Source organism: Somniosus microcephalus, chromosome 24, assembly GCF_052327205.1.
Source record: "Somniosus microcephalus isolate GS21.2 chromosome 24, FLI_Smic_1.0, whole genome shotgun sequence".
In the NCBI taxonomy this organism is placed as follows: domain Eukaryota; kingdom Metazoa; phylum Chordata; class Chondrichthyes; order Squaliformes; family Somniosidae; genus Somniosus; species Somniosus microcephalus.
In genome coordinates this window covers 48,914,255-48,931,315 of record NC_141010.1, presented here as the reverse complement: position 1 = coordinate 48,931,315, position 17,061 = coordinate 48,914,255, and the positions used below count along the sequence as shown (strand labels likewise).

Here is a 17,061-nt window from a genome sequence, read left to right as displayed (position 1 = left end):
CAAAATTCTGGAACTTCCTACCTAACAACACTGTGGGAGTAGCTTCACCACACTGACTAATGGTTCAACCACCACCTTCTCAAGGGCAACTAGGAATGGGCAATAAATGCTGGCCTTGCTAGCGACATCCGTGCCCCAATAAATAAATAAATAAAATAAACTGGACATTCAGGTCAGGTTATTTCATTCAGACATTGAATTGTCTCCAGCACCTCCAACTTGATTCAATATTGTGTGCAGTTTTGGTCGCCTTATCTGAGGAAGGATGTTCTTGCCATGGAAGGAGTGCAGCGCAGATTCACCAGGCTGATACCTGGGATGGCAGGAATGACGTGTGAGGAGAGATTGGGCTTATACTCGCTGGAGTTTAGAAGAATGAGAGGGGATCTCATTGAAACTTATAAAATTCTGACAGGACTGGACAGACTAGATGCAGGAAGGATGTTCCCGATGGTCGGGGGGGTCCAGAACCAGGGGTCACAGTCTAAAGGATAAGGGGTAAGCCATTGAGGACAGAAATGAGGAGGAATTTCTTCACCCAGAGAGTGGTGAACCTGTGGAATTCTCTACCACAGAAGGCAGTAGACCCCAATTCATTAAATATATTCAAGGAGTTGGATATATTTCTTAAGGCTAAAGGGATCAAGGGGTATGGGGAGGAAGCAGAGACCGGGTACTGAATTTGGATGATCAGCCATGATCGCATTGAATGGCGGAGCAGGCTCGACGGGCCAAATGGCCTACTCCTGCTCCTATATCTTCTATGTTTCTATATTTGTTATACTTCAGTGAGAAGTGAACAGGCTCACACCAGAACCTATGAAAAGCACAGGCCAGTTGGTGAGACGTACTTCTCATGGGCCATTCTCCAACACATGCCTCACCTGGACAGTTTCCATTTTGCCTGCAGCCATTTGATGCTGATCACCTGGATGCTTTAACATTGATATACGCACCAAATCAAATCAGAACAGTAGAGATGTAAGGAATGCCCTCATCTTTGACGAACAAATGAGTTGCAGTTGACTTTGGTGGCCATAATGCTACTATACAAGAAGCTAACCCAAGGATAGTCATTCATTCAGTTTTGTATTCTAGTTGAGCAGTCCAGTTATTAAATTCAGCAGATTTTTGTAGAAGTCACATAACCAAATGTTCTCTTATTCATACCATGCTAAACAAGCATTCAGCAAGGTTCAAATGGTTACTAGTCTGGCAGTCTGGGGTTAATATAAACTTTGACCTTTGGTTAACCAATCTGACATGGAGGTTATGCCCATCTGCCAACAGAACTTAAAGCTGACACTGGCATCAGAATTCAAATCCACACAGCAACTGGGATGATGGTTTCCCCTCTGCAAGAATCCAATGTGAAGGGAATGTGGGGCCCAACACTACACAAACCGGCCGCGATCCAGCACTAACCGGGCATGCTCAGTCTCATTCATGTGGCTGGCGTGGGATTTGGCTGGTACAGTCAATGGTTCTCTACTGAGGCTCCAGTTAAGCACGTCATTGGCGGAGAGGACACATTACTATCTGTGGAGAACGCCACACTCGGCCTGGAATGCTTGACACCAACAATGGGTGCAAAATGTAAGGAAAGCCTCACCTTCTAGCACTTATTCCTCCAGGCTTTTTTCCCCACACTCTCAGACCATTTAATCTTCTTTGGAGTACCAATAAAATACTGGCAGCTATAACATTTTTTTTTTTTTTAAATGTCAAGTTATTTTTAATCAGTATCTAGTAGAAATATATATTACTATAGAAGCAACCCAAGCAGAAATCCTAAATTGCCCTTGTTCTTCCGTGATTGGAAGATGAATTAAACATTGTGGAGTGTCTCGGCTACATAAGACAATACTAATTGCTCGCTCACTTCTGTTGCAAAATGCGGAGGGATGTGTACAAAGTGTTCCAAGTAAAGAACAAGACAGCAGCCTAGCAAGCACATGAGACAATACATTTATAGAGCAGCTATAGCCGGATCAAGAACATTGCAGACTTGTTGGCCATTAATCACTTTTAGAAGGTTTGACTCCTGCTCTGTAAAGTAATCCACATGTGCTGGGCATTGCAGGAAATTAAAAGTGATTCAGGGCTCTGGAATTCTTCAAATAGACCGGCAGCCTATGACTCCTAGTGTGGAAAAGGCACCCATTCTATACATGTGCCTGGTGAGTCAAAAGCTGCTACTTTGAAAACTGACATTTGAATTTCTAGGTGTGTGGCATCCTGGTCAAGTATCTGGAGAGAGTGAACAGAGGATTCAATCCATGAGGGAAGGATAAGCTCTGCCTCTCATTTATCAGCTGCCAACCCTACCCCTATAAGGCTAGAGCACATTACATAGGTCTTCTCGATAAGCCCACGGTCCTTCAGAGTAGCAGGCTCCTGTTGCTGTTCCCACTTGGCCAATTCCCAATAACTGGTCAGTTTTCAGGGGTAAGTGTGGTGCTTCCATTCTTTATTTAGTATGGACAGGAATCAAAAGGGATAGATCACACAGATAACCTTTTCACTTGAACTATATCTCTTACTGGCTCAATATGCAGTTCTAAAACTCTGACCAAACCAAAAAAAAAGTCATCCCTTTCTCATAACTTGAGACATGGGAAGACAAGAGTGAAATATGAGAAAGTTACGTTGCCTCCCGTAAAGAATATATAAGAGACATCGATAACTTACTGTGAATTATCTTCATTGTGTATCCTCTTCAGTTCTCTTATGTGTAAATTGCGTACTCTTTCCAGCCGCTCTAGCTCGGCCTGTATCTCTGCCTCCTCCTGCACAAGACAAAGGAAGCATTTAGTGAATAAAAAAAACAAACAATCTAAGCAAACAATGCCCCAAGTTGGACAGAACAATGGAATCGGCACTTAACACAGCGACAGTACTCAACAAAGGTTGAAAAATTCATTTAAAAGTAACTGCGCACTTTCAAATTTTCTAGTAATTTCAAAGTGATTATGGATCTTTTTTAAATGCAAGATACGGTAATGTCCATTTCACCAGCTATTGATTGCACACCACTCACCTAAAGTCGATGGAGGAGAGTCAGGCCTGATTGAAGATATCTACCCAAGACACTATCAGGTGACAGGAGGCACCTCCTTCAGCATGCCAGCAGCAAAAAAAACTCTTCCTGCAGTAACTTGGCGAATGGCTCATGTACATACAAAATTGGCAGGGAGGAAAAGAGCAACTGGTCCATCAAGCCTGCCCCACACCACGATGGCTGACCATCACTAGTTTCAGTTCAAGGTGCAGCACAGCACCGAGCCACACAGGCCAGAAGATGCCACGTTTGATGCACTGAGTCAGCTCTCCGATAGACAGCAGTAGTGGTGCTGCAATTCTCTGCTGTGCTGGAAAGTTTGCACGTGGCCAGTAGTGAATACAGGAGCAAGGTCAACTGTGGTGCCTGTTACACTCACCATTCAGGCTTACCCAAGGAAGAGTGGCCACTTGGCTGAAGTACCAGAGGTGCCATCAGTATAAGTAGAATGGTACTCCAGCAAGATTCACCACCTTCAGTACAGGAAGGGAGAAAAAGGATAAAATTCTCTGCATGGAACATCATGCCCAAACATTCTGTGTGTACCGCTGTCCCTGGTGAAGTTACTTCGCTTCCTGACACTCAAGTACTAAGCAGACCAATACTTTATTCATCAGGACTTTGAAACATTTTGGTGGGACCAGGGTGTTTCTGAGCTACATTGGTGTGCATATTGATCTAGAACATCGATTTTCAAACTTTTCTATGCTGGGGACCCCCTGCAAACACTGGCATACTCCCAGAGACGCCTTGAGGATATTATACACCCCCGGGATCCCCTGTCCCAACTTTCAAACACGGTCAGATTCCCCAAAGGAGAACAGAGCTGTCATTGCAGAAACTTTCAATCAGGATACAGCTACATGGGAGTAAGAAAGAGAAAGTACAACAAAGAAACTAAATGACTGTCTGAATCTGCCGTAGAAGCTGAGATTCCCTTATGGACCCCAGTTTGGGATAGAACACAACCCCAGGAAGGCGCAGGAAGAAGGCTCAACAAACCTTTTTTAAATGTCCTAATCTTAGTTTGAAGATTTCTTCCTGTTCATGGTATTCTGCTAAAGTCAACCTGCAAAAAGAAAACAAACAGGTTATCACAATTCTGCAGAGATTAACTGTGGCTGGAGCACAACCTTGAGAGTATTGTGTTGAATGTTCAATTCCTCCCCGGGCTCAAGGATTAAAAACATTCAGAGGCATTCATTTCATAGCCTTCAGAGGTTTAGTGGTGATGTGCTTTGCGACTTAGTCTTGGATCTATTCAGCATGACCTGGCCGGTGGTAGAGGGGCTCAATTAAAGCCCAAGGTAGTTGCTCGAGTAGCAGTGATTGCAAATGAAAAAGGTAGCTCAATCCCAAGTATTAAATTACATAGGAGCACATCTACTTTTTGATCCTACAAACAACTCGAACTAATTCCACACTATTACTTCAAATCTATTTTTTGGCAAATATCCAAATTCCCTACAAAAAACTCGGCAACATTTTCCCAACGTTTTAAACACAATTTCTGCACTCCGCGACACACAAAAAACGCAAGTCAAGATCAAACAAAGCCCAAAGGAGATCATGCTGTACCAATTAGATCAGCCTTGTTGCGAGTAAATTCCCTTTTTAGACCATTAGAAAAACAAAGCAAGCCTTTTCAAAATTCCCATTAATTATATGCACATATTTAGAAAGATTAAAACTCCTTTCAGGCCCAATAATGTCAACCTAGAAAAGATCATGACCTCCCTCAATAATAACCAGTGAAATGTTGGAATACCGATATAACCTCTTGATTCCATCAATAACCGTGGGGGAAATGTGTGCTGGGATCCTGCGGTCAAATCCCAGAACTACAAACACTGCTCTTTACTAATGGCAAATGGTTTAATGCAAATTCTCCACACACATTGGTGAGAAATTATAGGGTTTACATTCAGTACAATTCCTCAACTCTGCTGTCAGAGACATCGAGTGGAAGCCAGCTGCTGGAGTGGGAGGGAAGAGAAAGAGCATCACTCCAGGCCACTCCTGCAAACCTACTAGCAGCTGGCTTGACAGCAGCATGGCAAGGCAGCCTGCTCTTCATGGATAGGGAGGGAGGGAGGGAGGAGACAGGCGGATGGGAGGAGACAGACAGACGTGAGTGAGGGACAGAGGTACGGAGGGAGACTGTTGACAGGACTACATCACAGTATACCATGACACCTGCCCAGCTATTCTGCAGCAGCTTCAAGCCAAATGGATCATTTATTTCACAAACACTTTAAAAATGATGTTGCTGCTCCTCCTCCTCAAGAAAAGCAGCTCCAAATGTTTCAATAAGGACAACATCTAGGAGATACTGTGGCTTCGAGCGCCAATGTCGGATGACTGCTCCCCAGAGAAATTATTTCTAAATGTTACAGGCTCACTCAGGGAAGCCAGGCCATGGGATATTGTACCTCCCACAGGTGGAAACACACAAGTGGGCTCCTGACGAGAACCATTATTAATGCTGGACTTCTCACAGCAGTCTAAATAATTCTATCTAAATGCACACATTTCCCAGAGTGAACTGAAACGAGCAGATATGGTACTCATGGTCAAAGTGCTGAGATTAAACGTGCCATTTTGGCTCATTTTTGGAATGCCCGAGGTGTGCCCAATTTTTGGACAGGTGCAATTAGTACCCGGAGTTGAACTCTACAAATCTATGGTCTGCCGTACAGCGTGTGCTGGACAGCATGGCAGCACTTGTGTTGTGGGTGACAAATCTCACATGTAAACCATTGCACATAATATTCTGTCCGTGTGGAATAATCCAAATAGATCACTATAGTTGTTTGGTATCATTATGCAGCTCGTATCAATTTGATCGGGGTGGGGGGGGGGGTGGTGGAAAGAGCCGTGCGTTATATGCAACTGAATCACAAACCTGTTTATAAAGAATATATCAAGAGGAAATCTTCCCCTGTAGTGTCCAAATCTTGACTAGGTATTGCGAGAGCAGGAGCAGACCAAATGGCATTTATAGCAGTATTGAAGAAACAAGCTTCCTGAAGGAGGGCACCCTATCTAATTTCATGACATCTCATCAATCTGGCATTTGATTTAAGCTTCATGCTCAATGATGTGAGTAACGTTTTCCATCTGGACTATTGTGTATTCTTCTGTGCCATCAATTTTTGGTGCAGTTATGTGAGGTTCATGCCATTTGCACATTTCAGTGCTTAAAACAAAATTTGTAAAGGAAAAAAAAACGAAACCAACAATATCCCAAGGCACCTATACTGCTAACGAGAGATACGAGCCACGGTAAATATTCTTCAGAAGGTGGTGTCTGCCTATTGGAAGTTTAGTGAGCAATACAACACAGCGCAACATTACACTTTGTGAATACGCCACAAATATCCAGAGAAGCTTCCTTCAAATCACAAACTCAGAAACCCTGCAAAAGGAGAGTGGATAGGGGCCAAAGAGGCTCAATTTAAGTTGTAAATTCCTGCGCCAATCTGCTGGGATTACAGGTAAAGCTCGCTCCAAACAGGAGGTCTGTTATTAAATATAGTTAAACTGTTACATTGTTCATTGGCTGTGAAGCGCTCGAGACATCCGGAGGTTGTGAAAGGCACTTATGTAAATGCCAGTTGTTCCTTCCTTGCAGCATCTTTCAACAAAGACAGTGTAGAAAGTGACCAGGCCTCATTCAGACCCACAAGTTTAAGCACTTAGTTACATCTATCTTTCCATTACCAAACAACCGTGTCCTTAATCATTCCTTGCTCTCCTTTCAGATATATTTACAGATGAAAAGTTTCAGGACGAAGTGCAGACCCTGAATGCTATCAGGCAAATTGAGCACTTTTGGCATTAGTGAAAGATCATTAAAAAAAAGGACAAGCCTCGATCAATTGACCGCACAGCTAAATGGCCAATTTAAAATCAGTTTGCTTGCAGCCTGACTCACGTCTCATTTTCTGCTCCGTTCGCTTTGTTCTTCCTCGGTTTCTGCTCGTTATTTGCAGGCAGCATCTGACACATGGCTGCCGGTTTTCGTTTTGCTAGCAGCTTCCTCTGTCGCTCAATCTCCTCCCGCTGGGTGTTTATCCGCTCTTGTTGTCTGTACAAAAATGACAAAGCATTAAAAAAAAGGGTGCGTTAGAAGCCGCGGGAGAACTCTGGGGAGAGGAAGTGTGTGAGAGGGCAGGGTTTGCTGAAATAAACCAACTGCATTAACAAGCTTCAATGAAACAGCAACACACAACAATGTTCCCTTTAAGATATGCAGCCGCGCAACGCTCTGCAGCTCCCGCGCAGCTGGCTCTTAAATGGGAAAAATTTCAAATGGGCCATGCACTCAAAAAAAAATTAAAGGGAACTTTGCACACAACAGCACATATGCTTTAAGATTAAAAGCGCAATATATCCACACACACAATTTTCTGTCAGCCAGGTTTGAGTTTCATACAATGACAGACAGGTAAAGACACTCTGGTCCATTCAGCCTGTCCCACACAATTGCGATACCTTTTGCATCACAATATATACTCTCCACTAATGCTCCGTCTAGTTGTTTTTTTTTTTTTTAAAAAGGGGGCTGTGTGTCCCATTGAAACTTCCACGCATGCGTGGTTTATCCATTGAAAAGCCGGTGAGCTGGCTGCGCCGGTCCACTAGAGCGCTGTGCGACTTAAAGGGAACATTGCTATCCACCTCACCCAAAACCATGGGATGGACCATTGTAGATACAGGCTCAGTTTGAAAATCCACTCTACATAAAATCAGCAGGGGGGGGTGGTTTCCCACAACTCTACAACCTGCGGTTACATAAATCGTGGGGTAGGGTGGGGGCAGGAGTCCATTTTCTATCTGCAGTTCCTGCTATTTTGTTGCTCCTTTAGGTTTCTGCCCCAAAAAGTTTTTCTGTGTTTCAGTTCTTCGCTCTCCCAGTTACTTCTTGTCCCGAGTGTGCGTTATTCTTGTTCCAGATCCCTCTCTTTGATTGAGATGCAACTTTCTGGTTTCAATATTTTACCATCCTCCTCCTTAAATCTGCAATTCCGTCGCTTTCCTTTCATTTTCTGCTGGTTTTCGGATTGCTTGCTTGGTTTATGGTTCATGGAGAGACTACAAACGAAGGTTATCCTTTGATGACTCATTTACGGTATCACTTTACTGCATTCCTTTTTTTTGTGGAAACCGTTTGAACTTCCAACATAAATAAGAAGCCGACACATCCAAGTACAGACAAACAAGTGGTCCAATTTCTCGCCCCAACACACTCCATACACAAATGCTCGTCTGTTCAGTGGAACCTTCTTGGCGACAGACTTTAAACGGCGTTACAAAGGACAGAGGGTAATTTTAACATTCCACCGCCTGGGCAGTAATCTGACGGAGCAGATCGCACTACCTCTGTAGAACTCACCCCATTTTCATCCCATTCAAATCAATGCAATGAAAAATCAGGCGGCTTCCAGAACGGGCGGGCAATCCACTCCACCAAGGTGGTGAAGGCAAAAATTACAGGTACCGCTATTGTGTCATGGGTTGGGAGAGGGGTATGAGGCAGGGTCGTTAAAGTGAGCACCACCGGCTCCATTCCCACCCTTCTTTGGCCTTGGCTCCCAATGGTCAGCACGTACTTAATAAGGTTCTGAAACGCGTAACCATCTGTCCATTGTTCGGTGAAGGAGGCTCCATGCCGGACCGTAGTGAAGTGTCCTAGTCGCAGACGGTCCTGCATACTTTTGTCTCGACAGGCAAGCTTCTCTTGTTTTGACTGAACAGGAAAGAAACATAATGGGTTAACCAAAAAACCACAATCAGCCAGCTAACTCCCCACTCTTCGTATTTTAGCATTCAGAATGAATGACATCCTGGGGTAGAAACAGAAAAAAAGAGCAGGAGTAGGCCATTCAGCCCTTCGAGCCTGCTCCGCCATTCAATATGATCATGGCTGATCCTCAAGACTGAGGAATTCCATTCCAAAATGCGGATGTATTCATTACTAGTATTGCATATTAAAATATCAACTTGCAAGTTTTATACCAACTCCCTAATCCATCAATAAATGTAGCAATACTTATGTCTGTAATTTAATATTTCATCCCCTGCTATGAAGATTTTTTTTTAAAGATGGCAGCCAATCCAATTTGGAGAGGGAGGTAAGAGGCAGATCCTGCCAGGGAGAGGGCACTGATCAACAGCCCTAAGTATCTGCAATAAGCCCCATTTAAACCAAAGGAAAAACGGAACAGAATCATTCCCTCACTCACTGCACAAGTCCTATGGAAGAGGATGGGACAGGGAGCACTTTCTATTTGATGGGAAAAGATTAGCCTCAGGCAACGTTCCCTAGAAGATGCGCAGCTGCGCAACTCTCTGCCGGTCCCGTGCAGCCCGGGACCGGTCTTTCCTATGTTAAAGGGAACGCACACCCAAAAAAAAATTACGATAAAAAAATTATTGGTCTCAGGTCTTTCTTTCTTGTCCCCACTGCTTTCAGTAGAGCTGCTGCAGAAAGAAAGAAAGCAAGCAAGACTTGCATTTATATAGCGCCTTTCATAACCTCAGCGCTTTACAACCAATGAAATACTTTGGAAGTGTCGTCACTGTTGTACAGGAAACTTTGCGCTATCCGGCACCGAGCTGTTGCCGTTCCCTCAAAACTGCCGGACACACCAGCGTTAATGTTGAAGCATACGGAGCTTTTCATCTCCGTATCTGACAACAAACACTGTTGCTTAGCAACAGCTTCTAAACAGTCGGCCCGTACCTTGGAAGCATCTCTGTAGCTTAGCAACAGCTTCAGAGAGACTTTCCAGAGCCTGACTGTTGAAAAAAAAGCCACGAGAAGAAAAAAAACCTAACAAAACGGCTCCTGATTTTTGCCGGTGGCTCGAGCTTAGCCTCCGGATAACACAAAGTTTCCTGTAATATAGGAAATGCGGCAGCCAATTTGCGCACAGCAAGCTCCCATAAACATCAATGTGATGATGACCTGAAAATCTATTTTTAGTGATGTCGGTTGACAGATCAATATTGGCCAGGACTCTTTGAAATAGTGCCACGGGATCTTTTACATCCACTTGAGGGCAGACGGGGCCTCGGTTTAACGCCAGTTGATAACGGCACCAAAGTAGACTAGCAGTGAGCGAGACCCTACCCAATCTCCATGCTGGTGGGAAAACCAATGCTTCTAAAAGAAAGTCAATCAAAATTCTCCTGCGGTTAATCGTTTCTTCTTTAAAATAGGAAAGTACTCCGAATATAAAGAATTCTCCCGAGCCTTTCCTATGGATCGGTGCTTCCAATGTCAGCGCCACTCAAATTAATGCCCATCGTACCTTTTCTATCAGCAGCTTTTTGCTCATCGTCACACATTTATTTAACCGCTCTTTGTATCTTTCAAGCATTTTCTGTTGCTCATCTATTTGTCTTCTTAAATCACAATTTGCCTGAAACAGAGAAAGAAAATCAATGAGCCCCTGCTACACTTACAACAATATAGTACAACAGCATCTACTGTTATACACAATGCCGATGCTGCCTTTAAGATTAATGACAAACTAACAGCATCACTACGACGTTTTACTACATTAAAGGTGCTATAAAAATCCAAGTTGTTGAAAAAGCCATGGGAAAAACATTGCTGTCTTTCAGTTTCACCGGCTATAATGTTCTGAGCTTACAGAGGCCCTCGTGGGAAAGTTCTGGTACTGCAGAATTAAAAGAGTGCACCAGGGCCAAAGTGTTATTACTTTAACATCAGCATTAACCCATTCTTTATAAATGGGTCAATACCGGCAATAATATAACACCAATCAGAAACTCTAGGCCCAGATGTCCAAGGACATTCAATGTTACGTCACAGTCTGATCCTGCACCACTGTGGCCACAGAAAGAGTTTTCACCCCTGAACAGCGAAAGAATATTTGAGCCTTTCACTCGATTAAACCCATGACCAGTCTGTGGAGTACAACTCCACATAGGATGCTGTGGAAGCCACAGATTCATCTTAATAACAAAGGGAGGTGTTGGATGGTACGGGGGATTAGACGCTGGCCTTTCAGCTCTGGAACCTGGGTTCGTAGCCAGCCACACTACTGAGATGAAGGTCTCCTCTCTGTTGGCTGGAAGCGTCCTATATATTTTTTTAAACTTCGGGCAGCCTCAACCCAGTTCCACAGCAAAGCTGCCAATAACTGGCACAAGGAGAGTTGGCAATCTCACTCTGAGCCCACTTGTGGATGACTCTTGTAAAGTGGAAAAGTGTCTTCAGCGTTTGCAGCTGGGAAAAAGTAGTGGGAGCTTTGTTCTGTGGATGCCTTTACTTGCAAATTACTTGGTAGTTCGCCACATTACTTGGGAATGTATGTATGTATTGTGACGCACAAGACATCACAACTGCATGGGACAGGCTGGATGGACCAGTAGTTCTTTTTCTGCCTGTCATTTTTCGTATGTTCATCTTACCATGAGCTGATAAATGGTAGTCTCAAGCAGCAAGCATTAAGTGGTGAAGGGAATAATGCCAATTTCAAGCTCCACCACCCCTCACTTTGAGGAACATGAAATTCACCAGAAAATACTGTCAAAAATGTAAAGATTAATTAAAAATGAAAACAAGTCTTTTCTCCACCTCCCAAATAATAAGCCACAAAAAGTTTTCCAGAAAGTTCACAACTGCACTTATTCAAATGGAAAATATTCTGAAGCTCGATTAAATAGATTCCTAATTGTGCTTTGCAGGAGATCTGTGTGTTTGTGATGAGGGAGACTTTGACAGAAACAGGAAGGTGAGGCAAAACTTTCCCAGTGGAATCAGTTCCATGCATCATTCACAGACAAACATACGAATATTCCCCATCTTAGTTCATGGCATACCATTCCGCGGAACTTAGCCAGTAAAAAAGCCTAAAAGACCCATCATGCCCACAAAAAGGCTAAAACCTCAGCTTATCCAAAGGAATCTCAGTTTACGTTTTACTAGAGATACACTCCCGACACCAGTGTTTTTACATGTGCTGTATACACCCCCATACTGTATTGGTGCCCGGATTGTAACAGGATGAACTTCTCAGCCTGTGTGTAAATGTTGGCCACACACTTTAGCTCAGTCTCGAGTTGATGGGGCTCACTTTGGCAGCCAACATGCTTGGTTTCTTTTGGCGTGCAGCCAGGAGGTTGTGTGTCACGGTAGCTCGGATGCAGAGGGTTCATGGGCAGAGTGCAAGTTGCTCAGAACAGTCGGGCCATTCACGATTCATGTGCAAATTCAACGCTCCAGCTGTTCCTGGCCTTACATCTGCCCAAGCTTCAGACTGTGCTATTTTCATAAGTTACTATATACACTGATGTGGTTGTCAAGAGTACGCATCGCTGAAACAAAATGCTAGAAAGTTCTAGACTCCTTACTCTTTGATCTCGCGTCACTGGGGGGAAGTTTACATGCATTCCAGGTTACTTTCTTTCAGAGGATAAGAGAATCAACAATAAATCACCCTTTCGACTGAAGTCAGCTTCATTTCTATGTTTAAAAGGGCAGCTCATTTCACAAGCAGGACACGTCAGGTTTGGGCTGCACAACAACAGGCTTCTTTTTGTCTCTGAGCTCATGTGGCTGTTCACCAAGTTGGGAAATGGCCCATTTTCCCTTTAGCGCCCAGTGAACACAATCTTCCAGTTTTAAGGCTTTCTTTTTCTATAAATACCATCAGAGTGCCGTCGATTCCCGAGGTGTGGATATTGCACAGTTGACGGCTCTTCAAAGTGAAGTGTAGATCGCCCAACCGACCTTGTTCCCGCAGCTGTGGTAAACACACACAGACTTCCTCACAGGTCTCCAGATCGGTCTGTGGAACCACCTGCTCCGTGGATCCAATTGGCCAGCAGAAGACCGGCAGCGAACTTCAAGTGTGAAAGGCAGGAGTGAAGCAGAGGTGCCATTTTGGGGTCACTCGCCTAAGACCAAGATTGCACCCAGCCGCCTGGGAAGGGTGCCTTCAATTAAGTTACAACTAGATCAATTCAATCCCCCCCCCCAAAAAAAAATGCTGCACTGTCGGTACTTCATGGGTTCCTTCTCCCCCTCGCCACTAATTTTATTTTTTAGTAATTTATTTTAGGGATACAACTGTAAGACTAAAATACCATGGAAGCATGTGTTTAGCTGGCATCACCAGCTTTTGGACTCATTTAGAAGCTACAATGGCGCTGGTTTACTTTTAATTTGGTTTTTAAAAACTAGTCTCCTCCAGAGAATTCAGTTATCTGTACACTTATTTGAATTATCCAAAAATTTGAATTAAGCAATGTAAAAAGCACAAAGCAGGAACTTAGTGCAAAGAACTTAAATTATCAGATAATCTGAACTGTGACCTGGAATAAAGAGTAGAGAGTTTTTCAATCCATTAATTATGGAGCAGATCTATAATTAAATCCCCTACTTGAAAAAAGAATCAAGCCAATCAGCAGCAATATTCTATTCTTCCATCTCCTCACTCGCTGCAAACACAAGGTCTTCCAGAGTTCAATAGCAGATTTATGACAAGGCCAGGATCAGTCTTGTATAGGAAAGGCCAGGATCAGTCTTATATAGGAAAGACCAGGATTAGTCTTATATAGGAAAGACCAGGATCAGTCTTATATAGGAAAGACCAGGATTAGTCTTATATAGGAATGTATCAGACAGGGTGACCACTGCAGTCCACCTGCCCGGCCCCAGTCTCGAAACAGTCTTTCTCAGTTATTTGTTTCAGTGAGGACTAGGGAAAAGGTGGGGCAACAACTTTTCCCAATGGAATCGGCTCCGTGCACTCACAGAATAGTAATGAAACAATTTACGTTAACACTTGCCAAACAAAGCAGCAAGATTACAAGTGAATTAAAGACACTCCCCATGTTGTGTCTGTGTGTTAATAGAGACACTGAAGACAGGAGTTGGTTTCATAGGTGTTTACTAAACAAAGTCTGGAGGGGGAACTAACTGATACAACACAATATACAGGCTTATATAGCCCGAGTGGCCATTACCAGCATTACAGTACACATGGGGCTCAAAGGCACATACACTACAATTCCTCCCCTTTTAGCCAACCAGTACATAATATTTTAAGTAATTATTAATTACATGTTACAAGAAAAATAATTACACATTGCTGCAGTTAATTAATTATAAGTCAGTCTCTCTGGAGGCTTCCTGACTCGGTCCGGATAACGCCTCGGTGGTGTAGTAGTTTCTGGTGGTGTAGTAGGTTCTTTTGGCAAGGCTGATTCGGCTTGAATGCCAGTGTCGGGTTCATCGGGTTCCAGTATCACCGGATCGGAGGTAGATATGGGTATCTCTACTTCATCGTTAGGCGTATAGAGTTGTGGTGTAGGTTGTCCCTTTTCGGATGACTCTATGATTTGCTCAGCATGGCGCCTTATTATGCTTTCTCCGATGTCCACGGTATACATCAGCGGTCCTAGTCGTGTGCAGATAGTTCCAGGCTGCCATTACTCGGTACGGTAGTCCCGGGCCAAAACTTGTTGACCTATCTGGAAGGTTCTAGTTGGCCTTTCATTCATGCCTTGAAATTGCCGGTTCTCCACGTCCCTTCTGATGTTGGGCTTGATCAAATCCAGCCGGCATCTTAGGCTTCTATTGAAGATCATGGCGTGAGTTTGGTTTGTAACCATATGTGTTGCATTCCTGTATGCGAACAAGAAGTTATCCACCTTATGCTGAAGTTTTATGTCTTCATTACCCATGGCCTTTATGGCCTTCTTGAAGGTCTGGACAAACCTTTCAGCCAATCCATTGGTGGCGGGATGGTATGGGGCGGACGTGTAGTGCTTAACCCCATTGTTTTTTTAAGAACTTCCTGAATTCTTCGGACACAAATTGCGGTCCATTATCAGAACACATCTGTTCCGGCAGCCCATTCCTGGCAAATATGGTCCTTAATACGGTGATGGTTTTTTCTGTGGTGGTGGAGGACATCTTTATTACCTCCGGCCACTTGGAGTGTGCATCAACCGCGATTAAGAACATCGAGTCCATAAATGGACCAGCAAAGTCGATGTGTACCCTTTGCCATGGAGATGGGGGCCACTCCCGTGGATGTAGAGGGGCTTGGGGTGGAGCGTTTTGGACCTTCTGGCATCCTAGGCAGCTCTTGGTCATTTCTTCGATGTCTCCATCGATACCTGGCCACCATACAAACGCCCTGGCTAGGTTCTTCATTTTCACTCCACCCAGATGCCCCTCGTGAAGCTCCTTTAGAACGTTATCCTGGAGTTTGGGTGGAATCACCACTCTGGATCCACACATCAAGGTTCCTCGGCACACTGACAGCTGTTCTCTTCTTTGCGAGAATGCTGGCCATCCCTTCACTGTTAAATCGTAGACTCGAGAGAGAGTTGGGTCATTTCTAGTTTCCCTTTCAATGGCAGAATTTGTTACTGGTAGACATTCGACTATGGTAGAGTGGAAAATCTCCACTGGGTCTACGGTAGGTGCTTCTTCTACCGTTGGCAACGGTAGGCGCGATAACCTGTCAGCATGCCCATGCTGTTTTGATCCTTCGTATTCTATGTTGTATTGGTGTGCCCCTAGAAAAAGGGACCACCTCTGTAGCCTTTGCGCTGTCATAATGGGAACACCCTTTTTAGGGTTGAATATGGAGATGAGGGGTTGATGGTCAGTCAACAAGGTAAATTTTTGTCCGTGTAGGTAATGGTTGAATTTCTTCACTCCCCATACCAGGCTGAGTGCTTCCCTGTCGATTTGGGCATAGTTACGCTCAGCTGAGTTCAATGAGCGTGACGCAAAAGCTATCGGCCGTTCCGAGCCATCAGGGAATTTATGCGATAATACTGCTCCTACGCCGTAAGGGGATGCATCGCACGCCAGTCTGATTGGCAGTGATGGGTTGTAATGAGCCAAAACTTCTTTGGACGTGATTAAGTCTTTGCATTTATGGAAGGCACGTTTACAGTCTTCGCTCCATTTCCAAATTACTCCTGTTTTTAGCAGTTCATTAAGAGGGTGTAGAAGAGTTGATAAGTTCGGTAAAAATTTATGATAGTAATTTATTAATCCCAGGAACGACCTTAATTGTGAAACATTTTCAGGTGCTGGGGCTTTTATGACTGCTTCAATTTTTTCAGGTGACTTATGCAACCCTTCCTTATCATATTGTGGCCACATAATTAATATTTGATTTTGGAAAAATTCGCACTTGGGGCGATTTGCTCGTAGGCCCCGTTCTCTCAGCCTAGTGAGCACCTGCTCCAAATTGGCAAGGTGCTCGTTGTCGTTTTCTCCTATTACAAGGATGTCGTCTAGGTAGCATTGAGTCCCCGGAATCCCTTGGAGGACTTGCTCCATAGCTCTTTGCCAGATAGCTGGAGCGGATGCTACTCCGAAAACCAGTCGATTGTACTGGTACAGACCTTTGTGTGTATTTATCGTGAGATATATTTTTAGAGGCCTCTTCAACCTCCATCTGTAGATATACCTGTGCCAAGTCAATTTTGGTGAAACGTTTCCCTTCGGATAGTGAGGCGAAAATATCTTCTATCCTCGGAAGAGGATACTGTACCGTGTGAAGGGCCGGGTTTACAGTCACCTTGAAGTCTCCACAGATGCGAATTTTTCTCTGTTCTTCAGATTTATTATTCAATGCTTTCTTCATGACTGGAACGATGGGTGTTGCCCACTCGCTCCAATCTATTTTGGATAATACGCCTGCCTTTTCCAAATTCTCCAGCTCTGCCTCGACTGCTGGACGAATTGCGTATGGCACCAGTCTTGCCTTAAAAAACTTGGGAATTGCTGCATCTTCCACTTTTATTGAGGTGGTGATGCCTTTCAAGGTTCCTAGTTTCTCTTGAAACACTTCTTTGGCGTTGGCCAAGATGTCTTTTAATCATTCAGGTATGACGTCATCATCGTTTTTTTTCTTACTGGTCACCGTCAGTGCCTGAATGGAGTGCCAGTCTAAACGTTTTTTCCTGATCCATTCACGTCCCAACAGCGG

The 17,061-nt window shown here is 44.0% G+C and overlaps 1 protein-coding gene across 2 annotated transcripts in view; it reads right to left on the bottom strand.

Annotated features, from left to right (window-relative positions):
- tlk2 (tousled-like kinase 2) overlaps nt 1-17,061 on the bottom strand; it is a 153,116-nt gene that overhangs the window by 41,219 nt on the left and 94,836 nt on the right. For both annotated transcript variants that reach the window (XM_085966614.1, XM_085966615.1), the window contains exons 9-13: nt 10,381-10,491; nt 8,677-8,813; nt 6,999-7,151; nt 4,064-4,130; nt 2,692-2,789 (exon numbers count right to left, since the gene is read on the bottom strand). In XM_085966614.1, coding sequence (XP_085822740.1) covers nt 2,692-2,789; nt 4,064-4,130; nt 6,999-7,151; nt 8,677-8,813; nt 10,381-10,491 — 566 coding nt within the window. The remainder of the gene's footprint in view (nt 1-2,691; nt 2,790-4,063; nt 4,131-6,998; nt 7,152-8,676; nt 8,814-10,380; nt 10,492-17,061) is intronic.